Source organism: Etheostoma spectabile, chromosome 20, assembly GCF_008692095.1.
Source record: "Etheostoma spectabile isolate EspeVRDwgs_2016 chromosome 20, UIUC_Espe_1.0, whole genome shotgun sequence".
Classification (NCBI taxonomy): Eukaryota; Metazoa; Chordata; class Actinopteri; order Perciformes; family Percidae; genus Etheostoma; species Etheostoma spectabile.
The window spans coordinates 7,526,739-7,548,775 of record NC_045752.1 but is presented as its reverse complement, the minus strand read 5'-3'; the positions used below and the strand labels follow the sequence as shown (position 1 = coordinate 7,548,775).

Below are 22,037 nucleotides of genomic sequence, written 5' to 3'. Positions count from 1 at the left end.
TTTATTTGAGCAATAGGACACAACAACATACTATTTCCTAGAGAAAGATGCTTTACTTTAAACGTCAGCTGTATTTCTACATGTAGATCTGGGTTTATTAATTGCTTATCGAGTCCTGGTGATGTATATAAGTTGCACCACAAGGTGGAGACAGAGACTGCTATCTGAAACTGAGACCATTAGGGACAGAGTAGAGTGCCGACAGTTGATTCAGTTGATAATCAGTGAGGTGGCCCTGGGGAGGAATTTATTAAGCATCACAGAGCAGGAGAGTAGATGTTCCACTGCGTAGGTAGATGATGATGCATACAGTAGGCCTATGTGCATTTGTTGGATCTCACACTGTGAAACATCTAGGGCCCTATTTTAACGATCTAAGCGCACGGCGTGAAGCGCATGGCGCATGGAGCGTGCCCAAATCCACTTTTGCTAGTTTGATGGCGGAAAGAGGGGTTGGTGCGCCAGGCGCATGGTTCTTATGCTGCGTTTCATGCAACCCGTAACTCGTGTTTTCACAACCTTCTACCCGTGAAAGTGCCCTGGAACGGCAGTCAAACTTGTAACTTACTAGTGGTGAACTTGTAGAAGATCGTTGTACTCCCAGTTACAGTTTTGACATCACACACACACAAACAACAATAGCGACCCCTGTTGATTCTGAAGGCCTACAGATGCCGGTGATTAACAGTGAAAAAAAAGAAATAAATATACATAAATAGGCAATGTAAAGTAATTCTGCACATTTGTAATCTATCAAAGCAATATGCATACAATTGTGTACTACTACAGGTTATTTTTATTAAATGAAGCCCTAAATATGTTGCAGACTAGAAATCGCTAGTATTAGCTAGCGCTCAATCTCAGTCGTGACTTGAAGTCATAACTTACGGGCTAACAACTGTGTCTGGAACGCAGCAATAAGAGGTGTGTTTTGGGCATAACATTTAATAAACCAATCATTGTGTCGTCTCCTATTCCCTTTAACCTTGGCGCATTGCGATTGTGTGTGTGTGTGTGTGTGTGTGTGTGTGTGTGTGTGTGTAAAACAAGCATAGTGTGTACATGCTGTGCACAAGCCTAGGTGCATTTTAATAATGCATTGTTAAAATTTAATGAAATGATGTGCTATACTGACTTTAGACCTTTTGTAGGTCAATAGCACGATGACTTTCTGGACACAGGTGTATTAACAACTATGTTTGTCTTAAAATAGCAAAGAAACTTGCTTCGGATGAAAGATAGGGCCCCTTATATTAGCTTTTTCAAGTATGTGTGCAAACAAACTGCACAGAGCAAGGTGCAAATCAGTTTGCATTTCACTACAAACCCATCAATACTAAACAACGTTTCTCCAATATACTTTACTTTGCTTTATTTACCTGTCTTCCAATGGGGGATGCTCTACACCAAAACATACTGAAGTTAAGAGAATGTAAAAAGATGTCATGCAGTTTTTGGTAAATTCAGCACTTTTTTGTAGCTGTAATATGTAATTAAATCTTTTAGAGTTTGATTCATTACCTCCGGGAAATGCCATTGTTTTATTTGAGCAATAGGACACAACAACATGCTATTTCCAAAAGAAAGGTGCATTACTTTAAACGTCAGCTTTCTACATGTAGATCTGGGTTTATTTGTTGCTTATTGAGTCCTGCAGCTTAAGTCCTGGTGAATAAGATAAGTTGCACCACAAGGTAACAAGCATAGTGTGTACATGCTGTGCACGAGCCTAGGTGCATTTTATTGATGCGTTGTTAAAATTCAATGAAAGGATGTGCTATACTGACTTTAGACCTTTTGTTGGTCAATAGCACGATAACTTTCTGGGCGCAGGTGTATTAACAACTATGTCGCTCTTAAAATAACAAAGACACTTGCGTCGGGTGCAAGATAGGGCCCCTGATGTATTAGCTTTTCCAAGTATCTGTTCTTGTCTTGACCACCTTGTTATGTCAAGAGCAGGTCAAAGAGATTCAACATAAATTGTTTATTGAGACTTGAACAGGACCAAGCAGACAAAAGAAGGTGATTTTATATATTTTATTAAAAGGAATGAAAGTACAACAAAACATTATCTGGCCAAAGCACAACAGCAAATAATTCCAGACTGGAAGACATACTGAAAAGTATACTACACGCTTACAGTCACCGCCCCCTTATAAAAATGCCATCTGTAAATCATTAAAATTTTACTTCCGCACAATATAATAGACAACCTGACATGTAACTCTGTTATGGTTTAAGCACAAGTGAACATAACAAAACCCACCAAATTAACGGCATCTCACAGGCTGATTGGGGGCCAAAGGGGCCTTATCATTGTGAGAGTGAGGAGAACAAATTATCCCACTCTAATATGACAGTAATCCTCATCAGCAGTTAATTTGAATATTCTTTATTGATAAAGTTCCACATGTTTCTGAGTGGCAGACATGCTTTTCTTATTTTCCATACATTTACTGCTCCCTCCATCAGAAGTATAGTTGTCTATCTCATGCGTGATGAGACAAACCAATAACATTTTACAGATGTCACAGTATTGATTTCTGGGTTGAGAAATGCATGGTGCGTGCTCTGTGAAATTGTAACACTGGCAGTAAGAAGAAGTGTTGGAAAATCTAACAACCTCTGAGAAATGTAGTATTAGAGTATTGAGACTGATCAATAGGTGAAAGTGTGAAAATACTGTATGCATGCCATGGATACCAATAGATTATGATGGAAACAGAAAGTGGTATTTCCTGAGGAGCTGTGAACCTGCGTCTTCATAGCATCTACGTATATACCTTTTACACCAACATCTTAGTGATACATCTGCAGAGAGTGAAAATTGTATGGCATTGGGGAAGTAAAATTACTTTCAGGTATATACTGTATTGGCATATAGTAATATCTAATTGTATAGTATGGCATATAGTAATTTAACTGCACATACTGTACACATTGACTATATATTTCTGCATTAATTATAAAACGGCGATTTCACAAAATGTTGCATTGAGATTGTTAGGGCTGCAACTAACGGGTACTTTCATTATTAATCTGCTGATTATTTTCTTATCAGAAAATAGTCAAAAGAAAATTCTAATTAAACTATCCCATGCCCTAAGATGATGTATTTCAATTATTTGTTTTACAGTATTCACCACACAGTCTAAACTAAAACAATTTAACAAATGAAAAACCAATGGTGTGATTACTTTGTTTTAAATATAAATACTGAAAGAAAAGTTGTCTAGGGTGTGTGTGTGTGTGTGTGTGTGTGTGTGTGTGTGTGTGTGTGTGTGTGTGTGTGTTAGTTAAAATCCAATTTATTTCTCCTTTTGTAATATTACCCCCATCATAGTATTCCAAATCAACATGTAACAAAGCGGTTAAAACATTATTGTAAAGTTAAAAATCTTGAAATACATCGACATGACATCTTTACCAACAACCAAGGTAGGAAATATTTTATAATTTCATACATTTTGAATGGATCATTTATAACTGTACAATAAAAATGACATTTATAATTCAGTGTCACGGTTGTCCACTTAGTCCAGTAGACTATTCAAATATATTCCAGTGTAGTCCACTTTCCCTCACTTTATTAACACAACTGTACAACAGTTATAGTATTTCCTTTGTGCTATTTTTGACATTTATTACTACTTTCAGAGGGAAAGGGTAAGAGGCAGAGACGATTGAATCAGATGGAGGTGTAGTGTCTCCCAAAGCTGGTGAGTCTAATCTTCTCCGGCAGGATGATGTTTACTGAGTGCTCCGGCTCCTCCTGGCTTGCGCCGCCAGCTTCTCTCAGCAGGTGTTCCCTTTGCTGTCGAACAAGCTGGCTGTACTTGGCATTGGCCAGCCACGTCTCACAGCGGCCAAAAAACACAATGCCTGTAGTGCCCAGGATGACCATGCAGGTGAGCAGGGCCAGCATGCCGAAACAGACGAGTTGGCCATGGGTGACGAGGATGCCGGGGGAGTGGACTGTCTCCTTAAGGGTAATCTTGAGCAGGTCTCTCTCGGGCGGTCTGAGGAGCTTGTGGAAGGTGTGAGCAGGGAGGGAGTAGTGCTGCGGAGTCAGCGCAAACACTCTGTGGTCCACAGGCCTGGCCCCAACCAGCTTGGATCTGGCCTTCGGTCTGTGCTGCAGGGAACACGTGGGACCTGTAAACCATTTCTGGCAAACGCACCGGAAGGTACCATCAGGTTGACCAACACACGTGCCCCTATTGGCGCAGGGCCTGCTGGCACAAGGCGAGAGACTAGTGGTATCATTACAAGTGAAACCAGTGAAGCCGAGCGGACAGACACATGTGAAGGCCAGGCCGTGGTTTGTACAGTTGCCACCGTTGAGGCAAGGGTTAGGCTGGCAGCTGTCAACGCTGATCTCACAGAAGTCTCCAGAAAATCCAGGGGGACATAAACAGGAAGAGTAACCAGCTGAGCCATCAGCATCCAAACACGTACCTCCGTTCTGACAAGGAGAGCTGGAGGACAGAGCAACACAATAAGAATACAGCTTTAAGGCTTTTATCCTGTGGTTATACAGCAAAGCAGCCATCCAATCCTATTTTACAGGTAGATTCCACAAAATGGATGTTAATGGGATGCTTTCTCGTACTAAATCAATAATTTGCTGAACCCAGGACACTGTCATGGGGTCATTATTTTTTAAATATACTGTATATATTAATTATTCTACCTGCTTACCTAAAATCTACCTGCTGATGTGCCCTTTTAATCTCATGGTTGGTGCCGCATTGATTACATCACATCAAAATCCACAACAAGTTTGTTGCTGTCCTGTGGGAGCCATGTATCTCTAAATTTGTTGATTTTGTTATGTTTCCACAAAAAAACTATGAAGGATTAAGTATCCTAATGGGCTGAGAAAATGAAAATCTATATAACCCATTGCAATAGCTGAAAAATGAACTGTCACGAAGCTGAAACCGAGGCTACTTTATTAGCTCATGAAAAGCTGACGTTTTCGAGATGCATGGTTCTCACAGGACAGCAAGAGCTGAGAGCAGAGCTGCAGCATATTGCAATGTGGCTCTCTGATATCAAACATTCCTTTCATTTAGGGGAAACTAGGACAATCTTCTTCATTTTCTACTCTTTAGGTCTATAAAATGTCAGAAAATAGTGAAGAAATGCCCATAAAGACCCAGGGTGATGTAATTTAATTGCACCTTTTATCCGAACTACAGTCCTAAACCCCAAAATATTTGCGACAAATATATGCAACAAAGAAAAGCAGCAAGTGACAACTGATTAACTACTAAAATGTTTGGTAGTTTAGCGTTAAGATTCAATTCTATCAATTGCTGTTGCGTGTTTCAGCTCTAAAACAATACACTTATTAATATTGTGATTTATTATCAGTCATTTTGCTTAGCCCTAATGAAGAAAAATAGTGTAAAGCTAATTTTCTCCAAATGAGAAATCTGTACCAGTGCATCATATCTAATCAATGCAGCCATGTTTTACAAACTGAGTGCACTGATGAAAACCCTGAAATAAAAACAATCAATATATCTAATAGTAGCTAGTGTAATTACACAAGTCCTTAACATTCTGTCTCTGTGAGTCAAAAGAATAATAGCTCTGGCGTACTTTTTAGAAATCTCTGGTGTTTTCATAGAAGAGCTGATAAAAACCTCACGCAGACCTTTTTAATGAAGTAGAATTCCTGTGAAACGCCACTCATCTCATTGTGAAAATTATAATAAGGCTCAAATGCTTATTTATTTTGAGAGTAGAAGGGGAGAACTGTCAGTGCACTGACACTTAGCTGTAGGCTCTGAATTTTAGGAGCTTCATTCAAGTCAAGAACAAGACTGCCTGGCGGAGAACAAACATGGTGGGGTTCAGAGTTTGGAGGGCCGTGTCAGCTAGTTGTGTCTCCAGAGAGGCTTTCATATGTATCTGATGGGTAGGAAAAGAACAGATCAAGCCCGTCTGTAGTCAAGCAGTAAAAAAAAGGCAGGCGAAAAGGCTAGCCCTGAAAGGAATGAGCCATTGTTTTTGTTATGTATGCTTTGGCTGTAAGCAAAACTTCAAGATGATTTTTGTTTAGAAATATTGTTTGAGTGCTCTTTCCAAATGTTGAATTCAGAGATTCCTTCACATGTTAACTGTGTGCCAATTGCAGTATACATTGATGGACCCGACCAATGAAGGTGGGTACTTCAAAGGACCTAAAGGCCCTGCTCAACCTGTCCAAATGAGGACAAAACTAACAGCATGTTCCTCATTGATTCATAAAGTTAAACATTCCAGGAATATGACCTCCAATGGCTTTAATAGTGGGAAATGTTGCCAGTAAATGTGGCTCACTTGGTTGACTTGCAGTTTCATGATGACATGTTACATTATGAGCTTCAATGTTCAATATAACAGAATTAAATTAACCTTCTAGTTTTTACTTTGTTGCCATTGTGCACATTCTCACACAGTCTTCTTGTAGTTGGTTCAGTTCATGGGTTATCTTTATCAGCACATTCATCACCACCTAAAAGTAAGTTCCTGGTAAATAGGTAATAGGAATTTAACAATATGGGAGACAAGGACTGTCTGACTGTATAATTACACTATGGCCTGGGGAGCAGAGGATTGTGGGATACTGACAGATGTGAAGTACACATCAGTCATGTCCTTCAAATACTAACAAAGAAATGCTGAATTTCTCTTCACATACTGTATAGAAAAGCTTTTTAAAAATGTGACGGCCTTGTTAAGCACATTTTTTACATAATGACTTCATAAGATCCATGAATTTGGATGCAGCTTTGAGATGTTGCCGAGGTACACACTACCAGCTACTGCGTACAGGTGTCTGCTTGTCAACAAGAAGAGAACACAATCAACAAGGCGGCTGCTGTATTTATGACAGGAGGAAGATGGCGAATGAGGCCTCTGCAATTTCTCTCTACTTCTTTCTACTTCTTTCTACATCAGAGGAATTGTGTGTTTAAAAAATGCATGCCTGCAGGATTTTTTTTATGTGAGCTCAGCTGAGTCACACTTTGCTTTTTATTGTTTGCAATGTTTTGCAATTCCTGACTGAAAAAAAGGCTGGTCTAAATATGCAGAAAGTGTCCCTTTAATTAATGGGCCATCATGATGGCAGGGCTAACAGGGCTGTTGTTCACCTTCATTTTTACATGGATCAACTTGACTTTCAAATCTTGTCAGTATCCCTACTGTAAATGATGATCTTAAAACTTGCTACAATCGATATATGATGACTAGAATTGCACTCAGAGAGCGCAGACCTGTGCCAAGGCATGCCTTATCCCGCAATGGTAATGCAGTGTGAATTCTCCCAGTTGGGAAATTGTTTTTCAACACCACATGAATGCAGTACAAAAGCCCTATTACAATGATAATGAAAGTGAAAAAGAATTTGTGAACCGCCCAGTCATTCTGATCCACTCCAGATGTTATTCTCTCTTTCTTTGCCCATGCTCTACCCTCCCACTAAGTTGAACGACAATCAGGCCAGTAGTTTGTCAGTAATCCAGACAAAAAAACAACAAAAACAACAAACCAAACTAAAAACATAACCTCCTTGGCAGAGGTATCATTAATGTATATCAAATGACAATGTGAAAGGAAACAACGGAGATTATCACCTGCTTGTGCATCTCCCCTCGGTTTTACGGATTTTCAACTCATTGTTTAGCTGATTAGTCTCAACTTCACTGTTTTGGTTCATTGTCATCCCTCTCATGGTGGTGTTGTCAGCACCAGGCAGCTGTTTTCAGTGAAAAAGCTCTAAAACCCCACTGTACACTACCTGCTCAGCACCAAGTGGCAAACTGCCAGAGTTTACCACTACTTAACATAATGGTACATTTAGAGATGTCCTTTAAAAGGTGGAAGAGACCAATAACGGAGCTAACAGGAAGTGAATATTGGACTTGCATCCTCCAGGAGGCCAGAAACATTACTCCAAATGAATCATAACGTAACTGCTCATACCATTCTCATAATAAGTTTACTATATAAACTCATAAGGTTATATGTCAATGTGGTGTTCACAACTTGTTATCGCTGTACCCAAGTGGCTAGAAAAAAATCTGTAAATGCATGTTTCATGAATCCCCCCTGCCATGAGTCGGTGCACCTCTAGTTTCAAGTTGCGTCAGGTGCTTTTACCCAAGTCTGTTATCGCTATTTGTTCACTATTAACACCATGTTCTTTGCCTTTTATGCAGTGTTGTTGAGCTGCACACCAGAAAAGTCAGTCCTTAGAGTAAAGTTAACTTTTCCTGTTCAAATGGATTTTTTTCCTTCACAAAGTTGGAAACTTGCCAATATTAGCATACTCTTGTTAGAGGGGAAATGTATCAAAGCGAGCGTCTCAGCTCGTCTTATAAATGTGCAAACACCCTCTTGCCTCTTGCAAGTCATAACAACCAAAGCGGCTACAGTTTGTTCAGTAATGACAAAAATAACATCCAATATTTTCTCTGCTAACTGCCTGCTACTAGCTACAGTACATATACACAAGCCACAGTGTGGGGTGTTTTCGATTGGCAGCCTTGAGATGAATTGATTATTGCTCTTAATGATAAACAAATGGAGATAAGGCTGTAAAGCATTGGAGTATTTGCTAACTAAAAATAGAAACTCAAATAAAAGGTGCTGGTACCCGTTTGTGAGACATAGTCCTCTCTTCAGGTGACAGTTCTCCCCAGTGTAGCTGAGGGGACAGATGCACATGTATCCCCCCTCTCCTGTCTCGATGCAGGTGGCATTACCAGCACAAGGTCTGGATGAGCACAGGCGAGTATCTGTTAAAAAAAAAACAAGCATGCTGTTTTTAGATCTTGGTGCTCTCTCTCACTTCTCTCTGCCTGTTTTTCCCTCCTCTCCTTTGTTTCCACCCTCATTCTCACACTCCCCACCACAGCATCTTCCACAGCATCTTGTCACCAAGAACTAAAGTGAGAACATAACCAACCATGTTTCACAGGCAAGCAGCTCATTTGCTTCAAGATATTTACCGTGTGTTCTGATAAGCAGGTCCAACTGAGCCAGAAGCCCAAAAAATCTTTCTTCTTTTAATCCTCTCCCTTTTTTCTTCTATTGCTTGAAGGGCAGCAAGTCATTTTACAGTATGTGATAATGTTCTTTGTAGATACCATAGTAATAATACTTGAATGCTTGATTTAAATAGAGGTGTCTGAAGTGGAAACTTTTAGATCACTTTAACATTTAATTTTTTTGCAGCCTCGGTGCATCACTTTTGAGGTTTTCCTATTGTGTGTTTTGCTCAGTAGCACAAAAGCAGCAGTTTAGCAGTTATTCTGTGGTTTCAGCTTTCGTCACATATGTATAATTTTTTTGTTTGCATTTGTCCAATTTTTTCTGCTTTAACATAGCCTGTCTATAAACACAGTTAACGCTATTCTCCAGACACCAGCTTCATCGTACGCAACCTATGTGTCCCAGAGGCTCTGTCACTCACCCTAACCTCTGATATGTCAGCAAGTGTCAGGAGGCAGATAGAGATATGAATGTCAGGGGGCGCTTAATGAAACTCACCTTGGTCACACAGGCTGCCAACCCAGCCTTCTTTGCAGATACACTGCCATGCCTTTTCACATGTGCCATGCAGACAGCCTGGGAAGGGCATGCACCGGTCACAGTGCTCTCCTTGCCACCCTGGTTTGCACCTGAAAGAGGGGAAAATGGGATCAATCCACAATTATAAATATACCACCCACAGAGCAGTCTTGTCCCCATAATGTCTGCATGCTGTTCTCATTAAGTGAAATGACAGATTAAAGACGTGTTTGATTATTCAGCAATTGTTTACATTCCCTTACTAACAGAGATAGAATATTCATTTTGGCTCAAGAGTAGATACAGTAGCATTTCCCAAAAAACACATTTTAAACTTGGGCATGCTTTGTTTACCAGAAGCTTAGTTGAGAAATAGGCTATCAGTTAGTATAGCATTGCTTTTTACTGTTCAAACAAAGGGCTGATTTGGCAGTTGACTTAACACAAGTACCAAACAAATCTAGAAAAAACTCCTAAAAGATCCAACTGGCTTGACTGTAATTGCATTTCTGTAAAGGGAGGACCATTTAGCTCCAGCAGTTTATGGAAATAAGGTTGCAAAAGCCCATAGGTTACTGGAATCTGGAGTCTTTTTAGTACCTGCATTTCAGTTGCTTCTCACAAAACCCATTTTCTGTGTTACACCCTGCGCTGCATTCCCAACCTTTGAGACAGAAAGAAAAGAGCAGCAGCTGTTTGCATCAAAAATCAAAACACACATAAAACATTCAGAGCAAAAGCCTACAATATTCATCCGTACGCCTACTTTAATTCCACGCAAAAAGTCAATCGGTTCAAAATAGTTTGTTTTGCACGAATCAAATGTGCATCTCTGTTGCCAGTTGTCTCAGTGGACTGCTCAAAATCTCTGATTACCTTTGGCGATGCCCGTCACGGCCAGAATTAACGTTAGGACCACCGCCGTGAGACGCATCGTAATTTCGAGCAATATCCCCTTTTGTCCTGCAAAATATAAAGCAAGTTAAGTTGCAAAAAGAGCTGTCTTTGTGTGAAGAAGCGATGTTTTTCTATTTAAAATACATCACATTACTCAAAAGTTAATTTGTGAAAATAAAATAATAAAATTTGAAATGTAGGATTTAGATGGATGCTTTAGGCTGACCTTTACATATATTGCACATTTTGTATGGAGCTCATGTAAATATGGAGTTAAAAAATGTAGCTTATCATACTGGAAATCTGAATATTATTGGAATAATGTTGTCTTATTCTTTGCTTCTAGAATATAATTGACGCACCTGAACCATATGCGTCTGTTCCCAAAGGCATCCGTTACGCAGGAGCAGAAAAAGAGAAAAGCCATCATTTACAAATTAACACATACGTCCCCTACTTTAACTTTAATGATCTTGTGGCATCCGGAACACCGTCTTACCTATGTCGAACCGGCGCTCTGTTTCCAAGTGGCTTCGCTCATAATTGATTAGACTTTTTTTCTTTTTTTAATCCAAGCTTCGCGCTGTTGAAAGTCACACTACAGGTGCATCAGTGGTCCGCTTTGCTGGAGGAAGACCTGGAGGTTTGGACGGGACTGCTGCATCGTGCGGCGTCCCAGTGCAACACGCTCCTCCCACCTAGTGAGGGAGAATGTGTGCACCAGTCTGACCCCCGAGAGAGCTGTAATGTAGTTGGGGAGTAAATTAGGTGCCTGTATTTTATAAATACATTAGCCTACCTGGTGGCTTTGGAAATGTCTTTCATGGAAGTGAAGGTCCCTTAATAATTATTTTGAAACCCAGTCCAATCTGTTGGTCTCTGCAGTGGAAGAAGCTCCTTGACTTAAGTAAAAGTAAAATATGCATAATGCATCAGAAGTGAGCCTTTCACTGTTACATTATCATATATTACAGTCTTGAATTATTATTGATGCAGAAATATGATGCAAAGCGTGTAAGCAACATGTTACTGTTATAGTTGGTTAAGGTGGAGTTAATTTTACCAAGGCTACTTAAAATATAACAATTCATCTTATTTTATAGGATGATTGTATGGTTAGTATTAAAACCCATAGTAACAATTTATTTAAGATAAATGTAGTGGAGTAGAAGTACACAAGCTCAGTAGCCTATGTGAAGAAATCTACTCCCACCTCTGATCTCTGCTGACCATCACTGTACCACACTCAAAACATTTTTACGAAAGCATACCCTACTGTACCGTACCATCAAAGACTAATTATTTTATAATAGTTAACCTACAATGAAGCAATTCAGACACACTCGCCACTATTATTTTTTTATATGACATTGAATGACCCTTAGACAGTGCCAACCTGTCATGCATAATAATGCCCTATTCTATTCTTAGTCCACTTATTGCTGTCCACAACCTCCCTTTCATTCTTCCCAAGGGCGGCAAATGGTATTTTCCTTCCCACAAAGTACATGAATTGTAGTCTAAGGGAACCAATTATGAGTTTAATTTCTCTCAGACATTATAAGGTTGGCAATAAAGATCACAGAAATGGTGGCTGTGCAACCATCAGGGGAAATCGACCACTTTGCCTTGCTAATCCTCTCCACTGTTTATCTCTTTGAATGTTAGTAAGATTCAACCTGTGTCTTCTACTGAGTTCGGAGGCGTTAGTGAAAGAAAGACAGGGTGAATGTGTTTCCTGATTGGGTGTATGATAAATGAAAGCACAGATGAACCTTCATAAGTCCAGACATTGCCAGTTTTCCGGCATTTTGTAAATGTTTACAAACATGTCATCTTGAGCAGACGTTTCTTGCTTAAACTGGTGTGAGTTCAGTGTCTAGACAGCGATAGAGGGAGACAGTGAGGATACACGTATGAATGCAAATGAGTAAGCAAATCAATGTTTTTTTTTCAATTTAATGGGGTTAAATAGAGCACAGAGAATCTCCTTTTCTTTCTCCACAAAGAATCAATCTGCATTTGGCAGAGAGACCGAAACAAGGACACAAGTTATAAACAGGCGGCCATGCCAGATGTAAGTGGAGAAGAAAAGAATACAATTTGATATGATCTGTTGAGAGGTCTCCAGTCTCATATCCCCCCTGCTCCAATTTGGCTTGGTGTGTTTATTTCTAAACCTTTAGAGACGGAGCTCATAGCCAGGCGTGACATTACAGCGGTGATGTGATTCCCTGCCACAGCTAATGTCTGAAATGCCTGAGTTTTGTATGCGCTTTATTAAACTGAAGGAGTCATCCATTGATTTGTTTTTGTGTGAGTGTGTTGTTGTTTTGTGTCAGTAATGACAATTTAAGGTTAAGTTTGGTTCCTACACAGAGAGAAACTGTACTGTATATGTGCGTGTGTGTGTCCATTAGAGCTGAGATGATTAGTACATTGATTAGTTGATGTACAGGAAATTGTAAAGCGTAGTTACTGTAAAAAGTAAAATAAAAGGTAAATTCCTAACCTAACAGCAGTCTGTAGCCAAGCTAGGACAGTGGTGTTTTGAACCTAATGCTAACATGCTCACCAGGACTCTGCTATAATAGGTATAATGTTCACCATGGTCACCATCTCAGTTAGCGTTCTACATAACTATCACTAAACACAAAGAACCTATCAAAATTGACCAGATGATGGAGATAGAGGAAAAGCTTATCAAATCATCTCAAAGGGGAACATGAATTTGTGTTCCAAAATTCATAGAAATCCATTGTTGAGATATTTCACTTTAAACCACAAATGTGGACCCTATGGTGGCGCTATATGAAAAATAATGGGATCACCAAAGTAATTAGGATTAATTGTCTGGTAACCATGTCTACACAAAGTTTAATGTCAATCCATCCAGTAAAATATTTCAGTCTGGACCAAAGTGGTGGACTAACAGACACACATCTCCATTCCTAGAACCATGTTGCTACTGTAGCATGGCTAAAAATGGAAAAGTAAATCTAGTTTTGCTCCTTCTGAAATGTAAATATTTGCTGTTTTTCTTACTCTTCCATGACAGTAAACTGAGTATTGTTTGGACAAAATAAAAAAACAGAAATCATCAACAAAGGATTTTGAAAATAATCTGAAATTGCAACTCTAGTGGCTGTATGTGCATTTACGTTTAAATCACACTGCAGTCAGATCTCATTTCTAGTAATTATGCATCTGCATGGAATGGGCATTTCACTCTGATCTCAATAATATAGAAGTGTTATTTCTAATCGCCGTGAAGGTCAGTCCCACACTGAGTAGTTTTCTCCACACAAGAGAGGATGCATGCACACAAACATCACATGCCGTAGAGGCACAGCCAGATCTGCACATTGTCTGTGTAGATTATTTAATTTTAAGTACACTCACGATTGAAGATAAGTCAAACTAAATTCTCAACACGTAGATGCAAAATGTGGAAAAGTCTATCAGCGTACAAATCCGATTAAAGAAATCCCCATTCAGGCGGCGTGTACCATCCAGGGTTTTGATACAAATCATTTCCTTCAAACTCTCAGATGGCATATGTTGGTTTGCAGGAAATTAATCTTGAGCATTGAATTCTAAACACAATTAGCTGGATAATAACATGTGGTGTCCACTCGCTGTCAGGCAGATCATTAGACAGGAGATCACACCAGGTGGAGCTCAATACACACACAATGCACAACAATAAATCTGCCAGTATACAATAAACACTAGTTGCTTGGCTACACTTTATGACATACAGTATATACACCACACAAATAAACACACTAGTGCATATAAAGGACATAATTGATGTTGAATATTGGTTAAAGCATCTGGTTAAGCTTTGTATTGCAGCCTGTAAATTATGGTGTAAGCATTTTCTAATAATGGGTTACTTACTGGGTGCATAACACTGGGTAATAGGGAAGTAGTACAGGTAACAAGTTGTATATGCATTCACAATTAGGGGGTGGGGGGCGAGAGACAAATTACTTAGTACATATTTAGTAAATACAGGGTACAGAAATGGAAAATGTCCGTACCACACACGCTATGAAACACCCTATGACGTTTTACAATAGTTATGTCATGACGCATGTGGCACTTCACTCAGTGTCTCTCTCTTCTCTAACATCAGTTTTGACTGAGAAATGGATCTGACATTGAAACCCAAAGCTACATTGTTACAGTTTGGTATCATTTTGAAATCATACACATCACAATGATATAGCTGCTCCAGCTATAGATGCATATACTTCTTCCCAGTCTCAACCTTATGTTCTGTTCTGTAGAAACAATAATTTACACCATGTTAGCATTCCATATGAAAAAAACATGTAACAATCTAATTTTCCTTAAAGTCAATTATACCAGTGTTATTGCGATATTGGCACCCCATTAATAATAGCTCTATTTCCTGTTATTATGTAAGTACTAATTAATTAAAAGTTTAAGCAAGTTGTTACCCTCTCATCTTCTGACATCTCATCTTCTTTCTTAATACTTATATTTATCCTTGGTATTATTTGGACCCAGTAAGTATACCACATATTGACTTAGTAATAAAACTGTAATTTGGAGTCATCTGAAGCGTTACCAAACATATGTCTACTGTATATTATACCACTGATAAGAAGATTGTCCCCTTAGAAGAGCTAGAGATAAATTGTGCAAAATGTCTGAAACAGTGCTGTCGAGTCAGAGGGTGAGAGTGTTTAGAGTCACGTCAGGGGACTAAGACTCACAGGAGAGTCTCCCGTAGTTAATAGACAGAGGTCATTTTTCAGTCAATTTGGTCTGCCAACTCTGTGGGTAACAGGCAGAGAGAGAGAGAGAGTGTGTGTGTGTGTGTGTGTGTATTTTTTGCCTTCTTGACTTCTAAATACATGCAGTAATTAGTCACAAATGAGAAACCCGTGTCTGCCATTGGGGATGACTGGCTTATTTAATTGCATGGCTGTGTGAAAGGTGAACAATAAAATCGCTGTCACTTCCTCAGTGATTTAGCTCCTCATTTCTTCTTTTTTTCTGCAGTCTGAGTCTCATTACAACAGCTGGAATACATATGATTATCAGACAGGATACAGGGGACATTGCATCTCCTTCAATGAGGCCCTTAGGTAGTTGGACAAATGCAACATTACTCATGAGTACAAAACACCTTGGCTCCGGAGAGATGCTTTTACTGCCAAACAATGACAGCATGCACACCACAGTACAGGTGCACTTGGATAATGCATCACTCTCCTTCTTGTCGGCATACTGAGAATAAAATACTTTCTCTTTTTAGCCTGAATGCCCCAGTAGAAATCTGGGAATGGTGGCTGGAAATGGAGAACGCGTTTCTCTCTTTCATATACATGTACTGTATACCAAATAGAAGGTAGAATAGAGATGATCCGACTCCGACTGACTGGTGGCATACCATGCGTTTCCCTGGCACTACACTGAGGGCATTGCTCTGTACCCTTGGCCTCTTCGGTGTCGGCACAACTTCAAGCACCTTCAGCTCCGGCTTTCATGCTTGTGCCCATGAATATTCTTGAATAAAAAAAGTTAAGGGGAAAACTGATGATTTCCAGTTCCTGCACAAATGAGCAATTAAAGAGTCTAATGCTAGCAAATTGATGGCGTTGATGGTAAAAGACTCATCAACAGTTTGAAGGCAATGAGTCATTTAATTGCTACGTATTGATCTCATAGTTCACCCAGGATTATTAATGTCATATTATATCAGTTCTGCTGCCTGCTGTCTTGTTAATGGTTATGGTTAATCAATTTTTAAACATGAACTGAGTCACCTCTTTTTGCTTTCTCTTGCGCTGGTGTTACATCAACTTAGAAGTTAACTCGGAGCAGAAAAGGGTGTTGGTTTTTTTTAATTAATGGATTTTTTTTATCATGTCCTTTTTTAGCCTGTTTCGGCACAAACTGCTCCTCCAGCACCAAAGTGGAGACCAAACTTCCTTTGATTTTCTGCTGCAACACTTCCCTTAATCTCTGGCCCTTTAACCCCAAAAAGCACCATCTTGCTTTAAATATAACCGGATGGTTCTCAGGCTTTTTGATGATCCTATAAAATATTAAAGGAAGCAAATAAGAGTGCTTCATTGGTCGGTGCTGTGTCTTAAAATATATTCTGTCAAGAGTGTCTAATGAAGGTTTAGAAGGTGATACTGCTGTAAGTGGTAATGAGTGTTCAACCTCAAGCATCCTCAGCTAGAACATGGATCTCCAATTTTGCCATAATGTTATGTTATTAAAGGAGGAACATTTTAGAATTGATAGCATAATTGCTTTCAGTTGTTTTAATCATGTTTAAAGCAAAATAGCCCAACATTACCACTGTTAAAATTGTCCAATCACATCACAATATTGCAACAAAGCAGTGCCCGGCGTTTGTGGCTGCACAAACAGCAGCCATGAACACTAATTGTTATCCGCGGGAGGCAGAGTGATGATATTTGTGGAATTGCCATCTGCTCAGAAGTGAGTCTGTGTGTAGAGATGTTAACTAAATTTCATTAATGGAGATCGTTATCTCCATAGCAACTGTAGCCTCTCATTGTCAGGACAGCACTAAGGTCATGCAGGAAACCGATGGACAAGACTGATAGTTTGCAAGAGAAAGGGAGCAGTCTAAGAGAAAGATCGAGACAAGAGAATTAGGGATGCCGCGTTCACCTGATGCCAGTTTTTCCTGTCTTGTTACCATGGGAACAGGAGGAGGATATGATCACTAGATGGGCGTGTCCTTGCTGAGGACTTTCATCATCAGGATATAACAAATAGATCACCTTTTCACCCTGAAAGGAAGATAAAAGTGTGTGATATCCAAAAGTGACCCAGACACAGATCAGAGCTTAAATACAGACTATATGAAATAAAGCAGAAAAAACCTGCCATGCCGCTCTGTGGGTTCTGAGGAAATGTAAATCTACAAAGTGTTAGTCACAGCACAAAGTGTGCACAAAATGTCCGGTTAGCAGTGATTTAATGCTTCACTTCCTCCAAGTTGAGAAACAGATTACATGAGCACTCTTATGCACAGACAGTTGGTTTTCAGACAGGTTAGCGTGTGTGTACAGTATTTGTGCCTTTTGTTTAGATTTCAGTGCTTCCTGTGTGCGGTCTGTATGGGAGTCTTCATGCAAAGGTGCAGGAATGTTAAAGTGATTCTGTTCAACTGCTCTCCAAGGCCTTTCGCAGACCTGTGTAGAAAACCAAGGCACAGAGCAAAATTGCACAGGCGCTGGCAAGAGCTGATAGCCAGGCACTGAAGTAAACAAATACCAGAACTGAAGGTAAATATGCCACAACACTTGCTGACTAAATCTAGTCTGCTATATATTGGTTTTCCCCAGGCACAGATTAAACACAACCCTTTGCCACAAACAACCACTGACACTACATTTTTTTGATTTATGTAACGGACTGGTCAAGGTCTGTTTGTTGAAAAATATAATAACATTTTTAAAGCATTAACATAATTCTACCTCTGTCTATATAGCTGTCACCCCTTCAGGTATGGTTTATTTATGTGAAACTTGTTCATGTGCCTTGGAGGTGCTCTACTGCCTTTTTTATGTCCATATGTTAGCCTCTGAATATAAAAGAGCTTAATGGTGTTGTTATAGTGCTTTGTGTCTTCTCCCCCACTCCTAGTCTTCCAACTTATTACCAGTCTGCATCCCTGCTTCAACACACATAAATAGTTATAAAGGACAGCAGAGTGGGAGGACAGCAGGCAGGCAGAGAGGAAAGACCTGAGCTAACACAACAATAGCAGGATGCCTGAAATGATATTTAAAACGAGGTTCACTCATCCAACCTTTTTCCTGCATGACTCATCTTGAATAATAATCTAACGCCTACTCTTACACAGACTATTAAAGAAGTCATCCCAAGAAATCCATAATGTTGTCTAGTTGTAAGATAAACACCATTTGTTTGCACTTAAAATTCAGGAAGAGAAGAAAATATGTAGAAAAAGAGAATCTATAAATTGTTACTGTTCAACCAAATAGTATAATACTAAGAATCATTGTGCTGTTATCAAAACGACAATAGAACATCTCAGAAAATGCCATACTTCTACACAAATTGAAACAGCTTCCCTTTAACATCTTCATCAAGCTATTCAAACTCTACTTGTTGGGGCCTTAAGGTGCAATCAGTAATCTGTAAAGTATTTGATTGTCTCTTTGCACAAATTGACCATAATTTATCAGCGGGGGTTCACAAGTGTTGCTCATCAGTGTCACTCATCAGATAAGTGTTTTGTGTCTTCTGAGATTTCCAGCCTTCCTACCAGGGAGAGCAGGGCAGGCTCTTTGGGATTCCTTTCTAGTGCATGGATGCTGTCTTCATGCCCAGGCAGTCAAACTGGCATACTACTGTACATCTTTCTTCAGAGGCTGAAATTATGTTTTGTACAGATTAAACAGACAAGATACAACATGTCAATTGTTGAGCTTTAAAGATGCTGGTAGGCAGATGTTTTTTTACCTTTGGACCGAGTCAGGTTAGCTGTTTCCCTCTGTGTACAATATTAAAGTGCTCATAATATGCTCATTTTCAGGTTCATAATTGTATTTAGAGGTTCAATCAGAATAGGTTAACATAGTTTCATTTTCAAAAAACATGATATTTTTGTTGTACTGCACATTGCTGCAGCTCCTCTTTTCATCCTGTGTGTTGAGCTCTGTTTTAGCTACTGAGTATACTTTGTTGTGAGTCGCACATGCGCATTAGCTAGGTAAGGACTACTACCCAGTCAGAAGCAGAGGTTGGGGCGTTACACACTAGCAGCTGGGCGAGCATTACAACGTGTGTTACAAAGTGAAACACGTTTGTCACGGAAGTAAAGACTGGACTATAGTAAAGCTGTTTGGAGCAGTTTGTGAACACTGTTTTCTGTTGGAGATGGTAACTCCCTTTGGGGTGGACTTTTTTAGTTTTTAAATCTATTACATGCACAAAAAGATGTATAACACAATAAAGGGAAGGGAAACAGTAAAAAAGCATAATGTGAGCACTTTAACACAATTATTACGTTGCTTGTGTGCATTTAATGATTGTCTACTGCCACTGTAATCCTCTCTTACAAAGGGATCTCTGTGGAGCTGCACAGCAGGAGGAATTTAATTGTACAATTAATAATAACTAATTGAATCTCACCTGTCAGCAGAAACCTGTGGCTACCAGCCCAAGGTTGAGAACTGTTGATTTCTGCTCACTCTCACTCACTACATTCCCTCGCTATGAATTATTCACATGCACAGTCACAGCCGAAAAGAGGCCAGAGCAAAAGGAGATGAGCTCAGCCACTTATATCAAGCTACTGTATATAAAACATTCTATTCTGTATTTTGTGTTTTGTGAGCCTACTATACCAAATCTACAACATACTTATGATAGACATGATCTCCGGTTCAGACAGATTGCAGTCTTGACTTTCCTAAAAAATCTTCCATCAATTTCTGTTTCACACAGTGAGAGTGTAATAATGAGAGAGTGTCAGCGCTCCTCCAACTGTAACCAACATGGTGGACCTAGTTTCCCCACTAGTTTTCCCCACCTCCCATGATGCATAAATAATGCTTGGATTCCTTGACTATGTAGTTGATGACTGTAGTAAGGACAGCGGACAAGACCCACATTATCTCGCTTCATCCCTCACTACCAAAACCACAAAGAAAGGTAACTAATTGGCTGGTTTAACGTTAGCTAGAAAGCAAGAACCTTTAACCTACTTTACTGTAGGACTTGCTTGACTTATTGCATGGACTTGACTTGACTTGTTTGAGTCTCACCGAAGTGCCTTGAGACTCGCTTGTGACTTGCACTTGTGACTTCCTCCAACCTCTGAAGTTAAGGTCTTTGCAGTTAAGTTTAGCTAGCAAGAGGTGATCGTCATAGGGCGACGGAAGTTTAGTTTAGTCAACAAAATGACCAGTTAATGTTAAACAAGTGATTGTGGTTTGGATTAAAACACTGGTCCCCTTAAGTAGCACTCCCAGGACACAAACAGGCGTTTCCTGGGTGAAAGTCTTGTGTTTTCCCCTCAACTTCTAAGACACAAACTCCACTCCCCTGCTTAAAAAGCCCTGTGTTTTAGGACCCACCGATCCACCCCCACTTACTCCCAATGAAGACTGTAGCAAGTTATATAGCGGCAGTCAATGTGGTGCATAAAGTAATAAATACGTGGAATCCAGATGAATTACAGTGCACTGCTTTTCTTGGCGATATATATGAATGGTTCATGAGAACATCCTGCATTGACACAACAGATTTAGTGTCTTTTAGCAAGTCCTTGCATGTTGACTTTGCATTAAATGATGAATGTGTGAGCAGCCTGAAGAAAGCTTCCATCTGTCAGCAATATCAAAGAGATGTTATCTGCAACTGAGAACACTCCTGCAATAAAATCCTCAGATTATCTTACTCAAACTTAAAAATGTTGAAAAGCGAGACTAACCACCGCTGCAAACCGTCAAGTTTAGGCTTCTCTTGGCACAAATGCTCGAGGCTAATATCATTTGTAATTTCTATGAGAAAATGCATACAGTGTGCAGCCAAAGCAGAGACTTGAGGTGACCCTGAGCCAAAGTGACACTGAGAGAGGGAGACACACACAGACACAGACACACCAAAAGTCCAGTCTTGCTCTTCTTATTCCGCTTTTATCACTTGTCTGTCTGTCTATGGTTTTCTGTAGGTGAGAAGGAAGAATCAGTTGTTCCATAACACGGCACAGGAAAGTGATGTTGATGGAAAAATTATGAAAAGAAGGAGATCAATGGGTGAGTGGGGCATTTTTAAGATTTATTTTTTTATTAGTGATGACATGGTGAAATTGCATCAGAATCACTCAGAGGACCGCAAAATAAATGTATCTTGTAACTTTATTCAGTAACATGAACACTTTTTTGCCATTGCAAAATAACCTAAAAGTATCTGGTCAAATAATATTATACAACCTGAACATTTGATTGAATGTTTTGGCTCTTTCCCTCTCAACACAGCTCAAGTAAAGTAGTTAAAGTACTGTATGTCAGATAAGATATACTGCCTCTAAAATGTTACCAAGAACGTAGTATATACGCTAGTAAACATCCAGTAGTAAAAAGATTAGAATAGCTAAAGAGAGTAGTGTAAACATCTGTCTTATGACAAGAAATAATATCTGCTAATCTACAATAGGGCTGCAACTAGCAGTTTTCTCAGTTCATCACAAAGTCAATAAACAATCAGAAAAAAAGTCTATCCCATGTTTTTCATAGTCACATCTTTGAATGTCTTTTGTCTGATCAACAAACCCAAAGATATTCCATTTATAATGAAATAAAACAACAAATCAAAAAAATGTAGCTTAGTGTAAATTCTTTTAGGAAGACCTCACTTTTAATCAATGCTCTCTTAAGGTAATTCAGCTGTTATCCTATTAAATGTACATTTTATCATGCTTTGTATAACTGTCACAGACTGCAACAAGTTTCTCCTGATTTAAATGAAAAGCAGGAACCAGAATATATAATACTTGTTTCATAGTTCTAATT

At 39.3% G+C, this 22,037-nt stretch overlaps 1 protein-coding gene and 1 long non-coding RNA gene across 4 annotated transcripts; one reads left to right on the top strand and one right to left on the bottom strand.

Moving 5' to 3' along the window:
- The first annotated feature begins 863 nt into the window (after nt 1-863).
- Nucleotides 864-13,859, top strand: LOC116670284 (uncharacterized). The gene is made up of 3 exons (XR_004326990.1): nt 864-924; nt 4,422-4,426; nt 13,848-13,859. It is a non-coding gene; the product is annotated as an uncharacterized LOC116670284 (long non-coding RNA).
- dlk1 (delta like non-canonical Notch ligand 1) lies at nt 3,268-11,252 on the bottom strand. Of its 3 annotated transcripts, XM_032500731.1 has the most exons (7): nt 10,970-11,252; nt 10,833-10,847; nt 10,450-10,536; nt 10,174-10,237; nt 9,553-9,683; nt 8,657-8,798; nt 3,269-4,481 (listed from the first exon to the last, which is right to left on the bottom strand). In XM_032500731.1, the coding sequence occupies exons 3-7, from the start codon at nt 10,505-10,507 to the stop codon at nt 3,692-3,694; spliced, it is 1,185 nt and encodes a 394-aa protein (XP_032356622.1). In that variant the 5' UTR covers nt 10,508-10,536; nt 10,833-10,847; nt 10,970-11,252; the 3' UTR covers nt 3,269-3,691. The 3 variants fall into 3 exon arrangements, with proteins under 3 accessions (XP_032356625.1, XP_032356623.1, XP_032356622.1); XM_032500734.1 differs by lacking the exon at nt 10,833-10,847 and having other exon boundaries at nt 3,268-4,481; XM_032500732.1 differs by lacking the exons at nt 10,833-10,847; nt 10,970-11,252 and adding an exon at nt 10,663-10,752 and having other exon boundaries at nt 3,268-4,481; nt 10,450-10,539.
- Nucleotides 13,860-22,037: the final 8,178 nt, after the last annotated feature.

What these genes read in the sequence shown, in the direction of transcription:
- dlk1 (XM_032500734.1), bottom strand. Translation starts at nt 10,507, where the DNA reads ATGCGTCTCACGGCGGTGGTCCTAACGTTAATTCTGGCCGTGACGGGC. An exon ending in GAGAAGCAACTGAAATGCAG is followed by an intron (nt 9,684 to 10,173) that starts GTACTAAAAAGA and finishes CCCCTCTTTCAG; the next exon opens with GTGCAAACCAGGGTGGCAAG. An exon ending in GGACTATGTCTCACAAACGG is followed by an intron (nt 4,482 to 8,656) that starts GTACCAGCACCT and finishes TCTGTCCTCCAG; the next exon opens with CTCTCCTTGTCAGAACGGAG.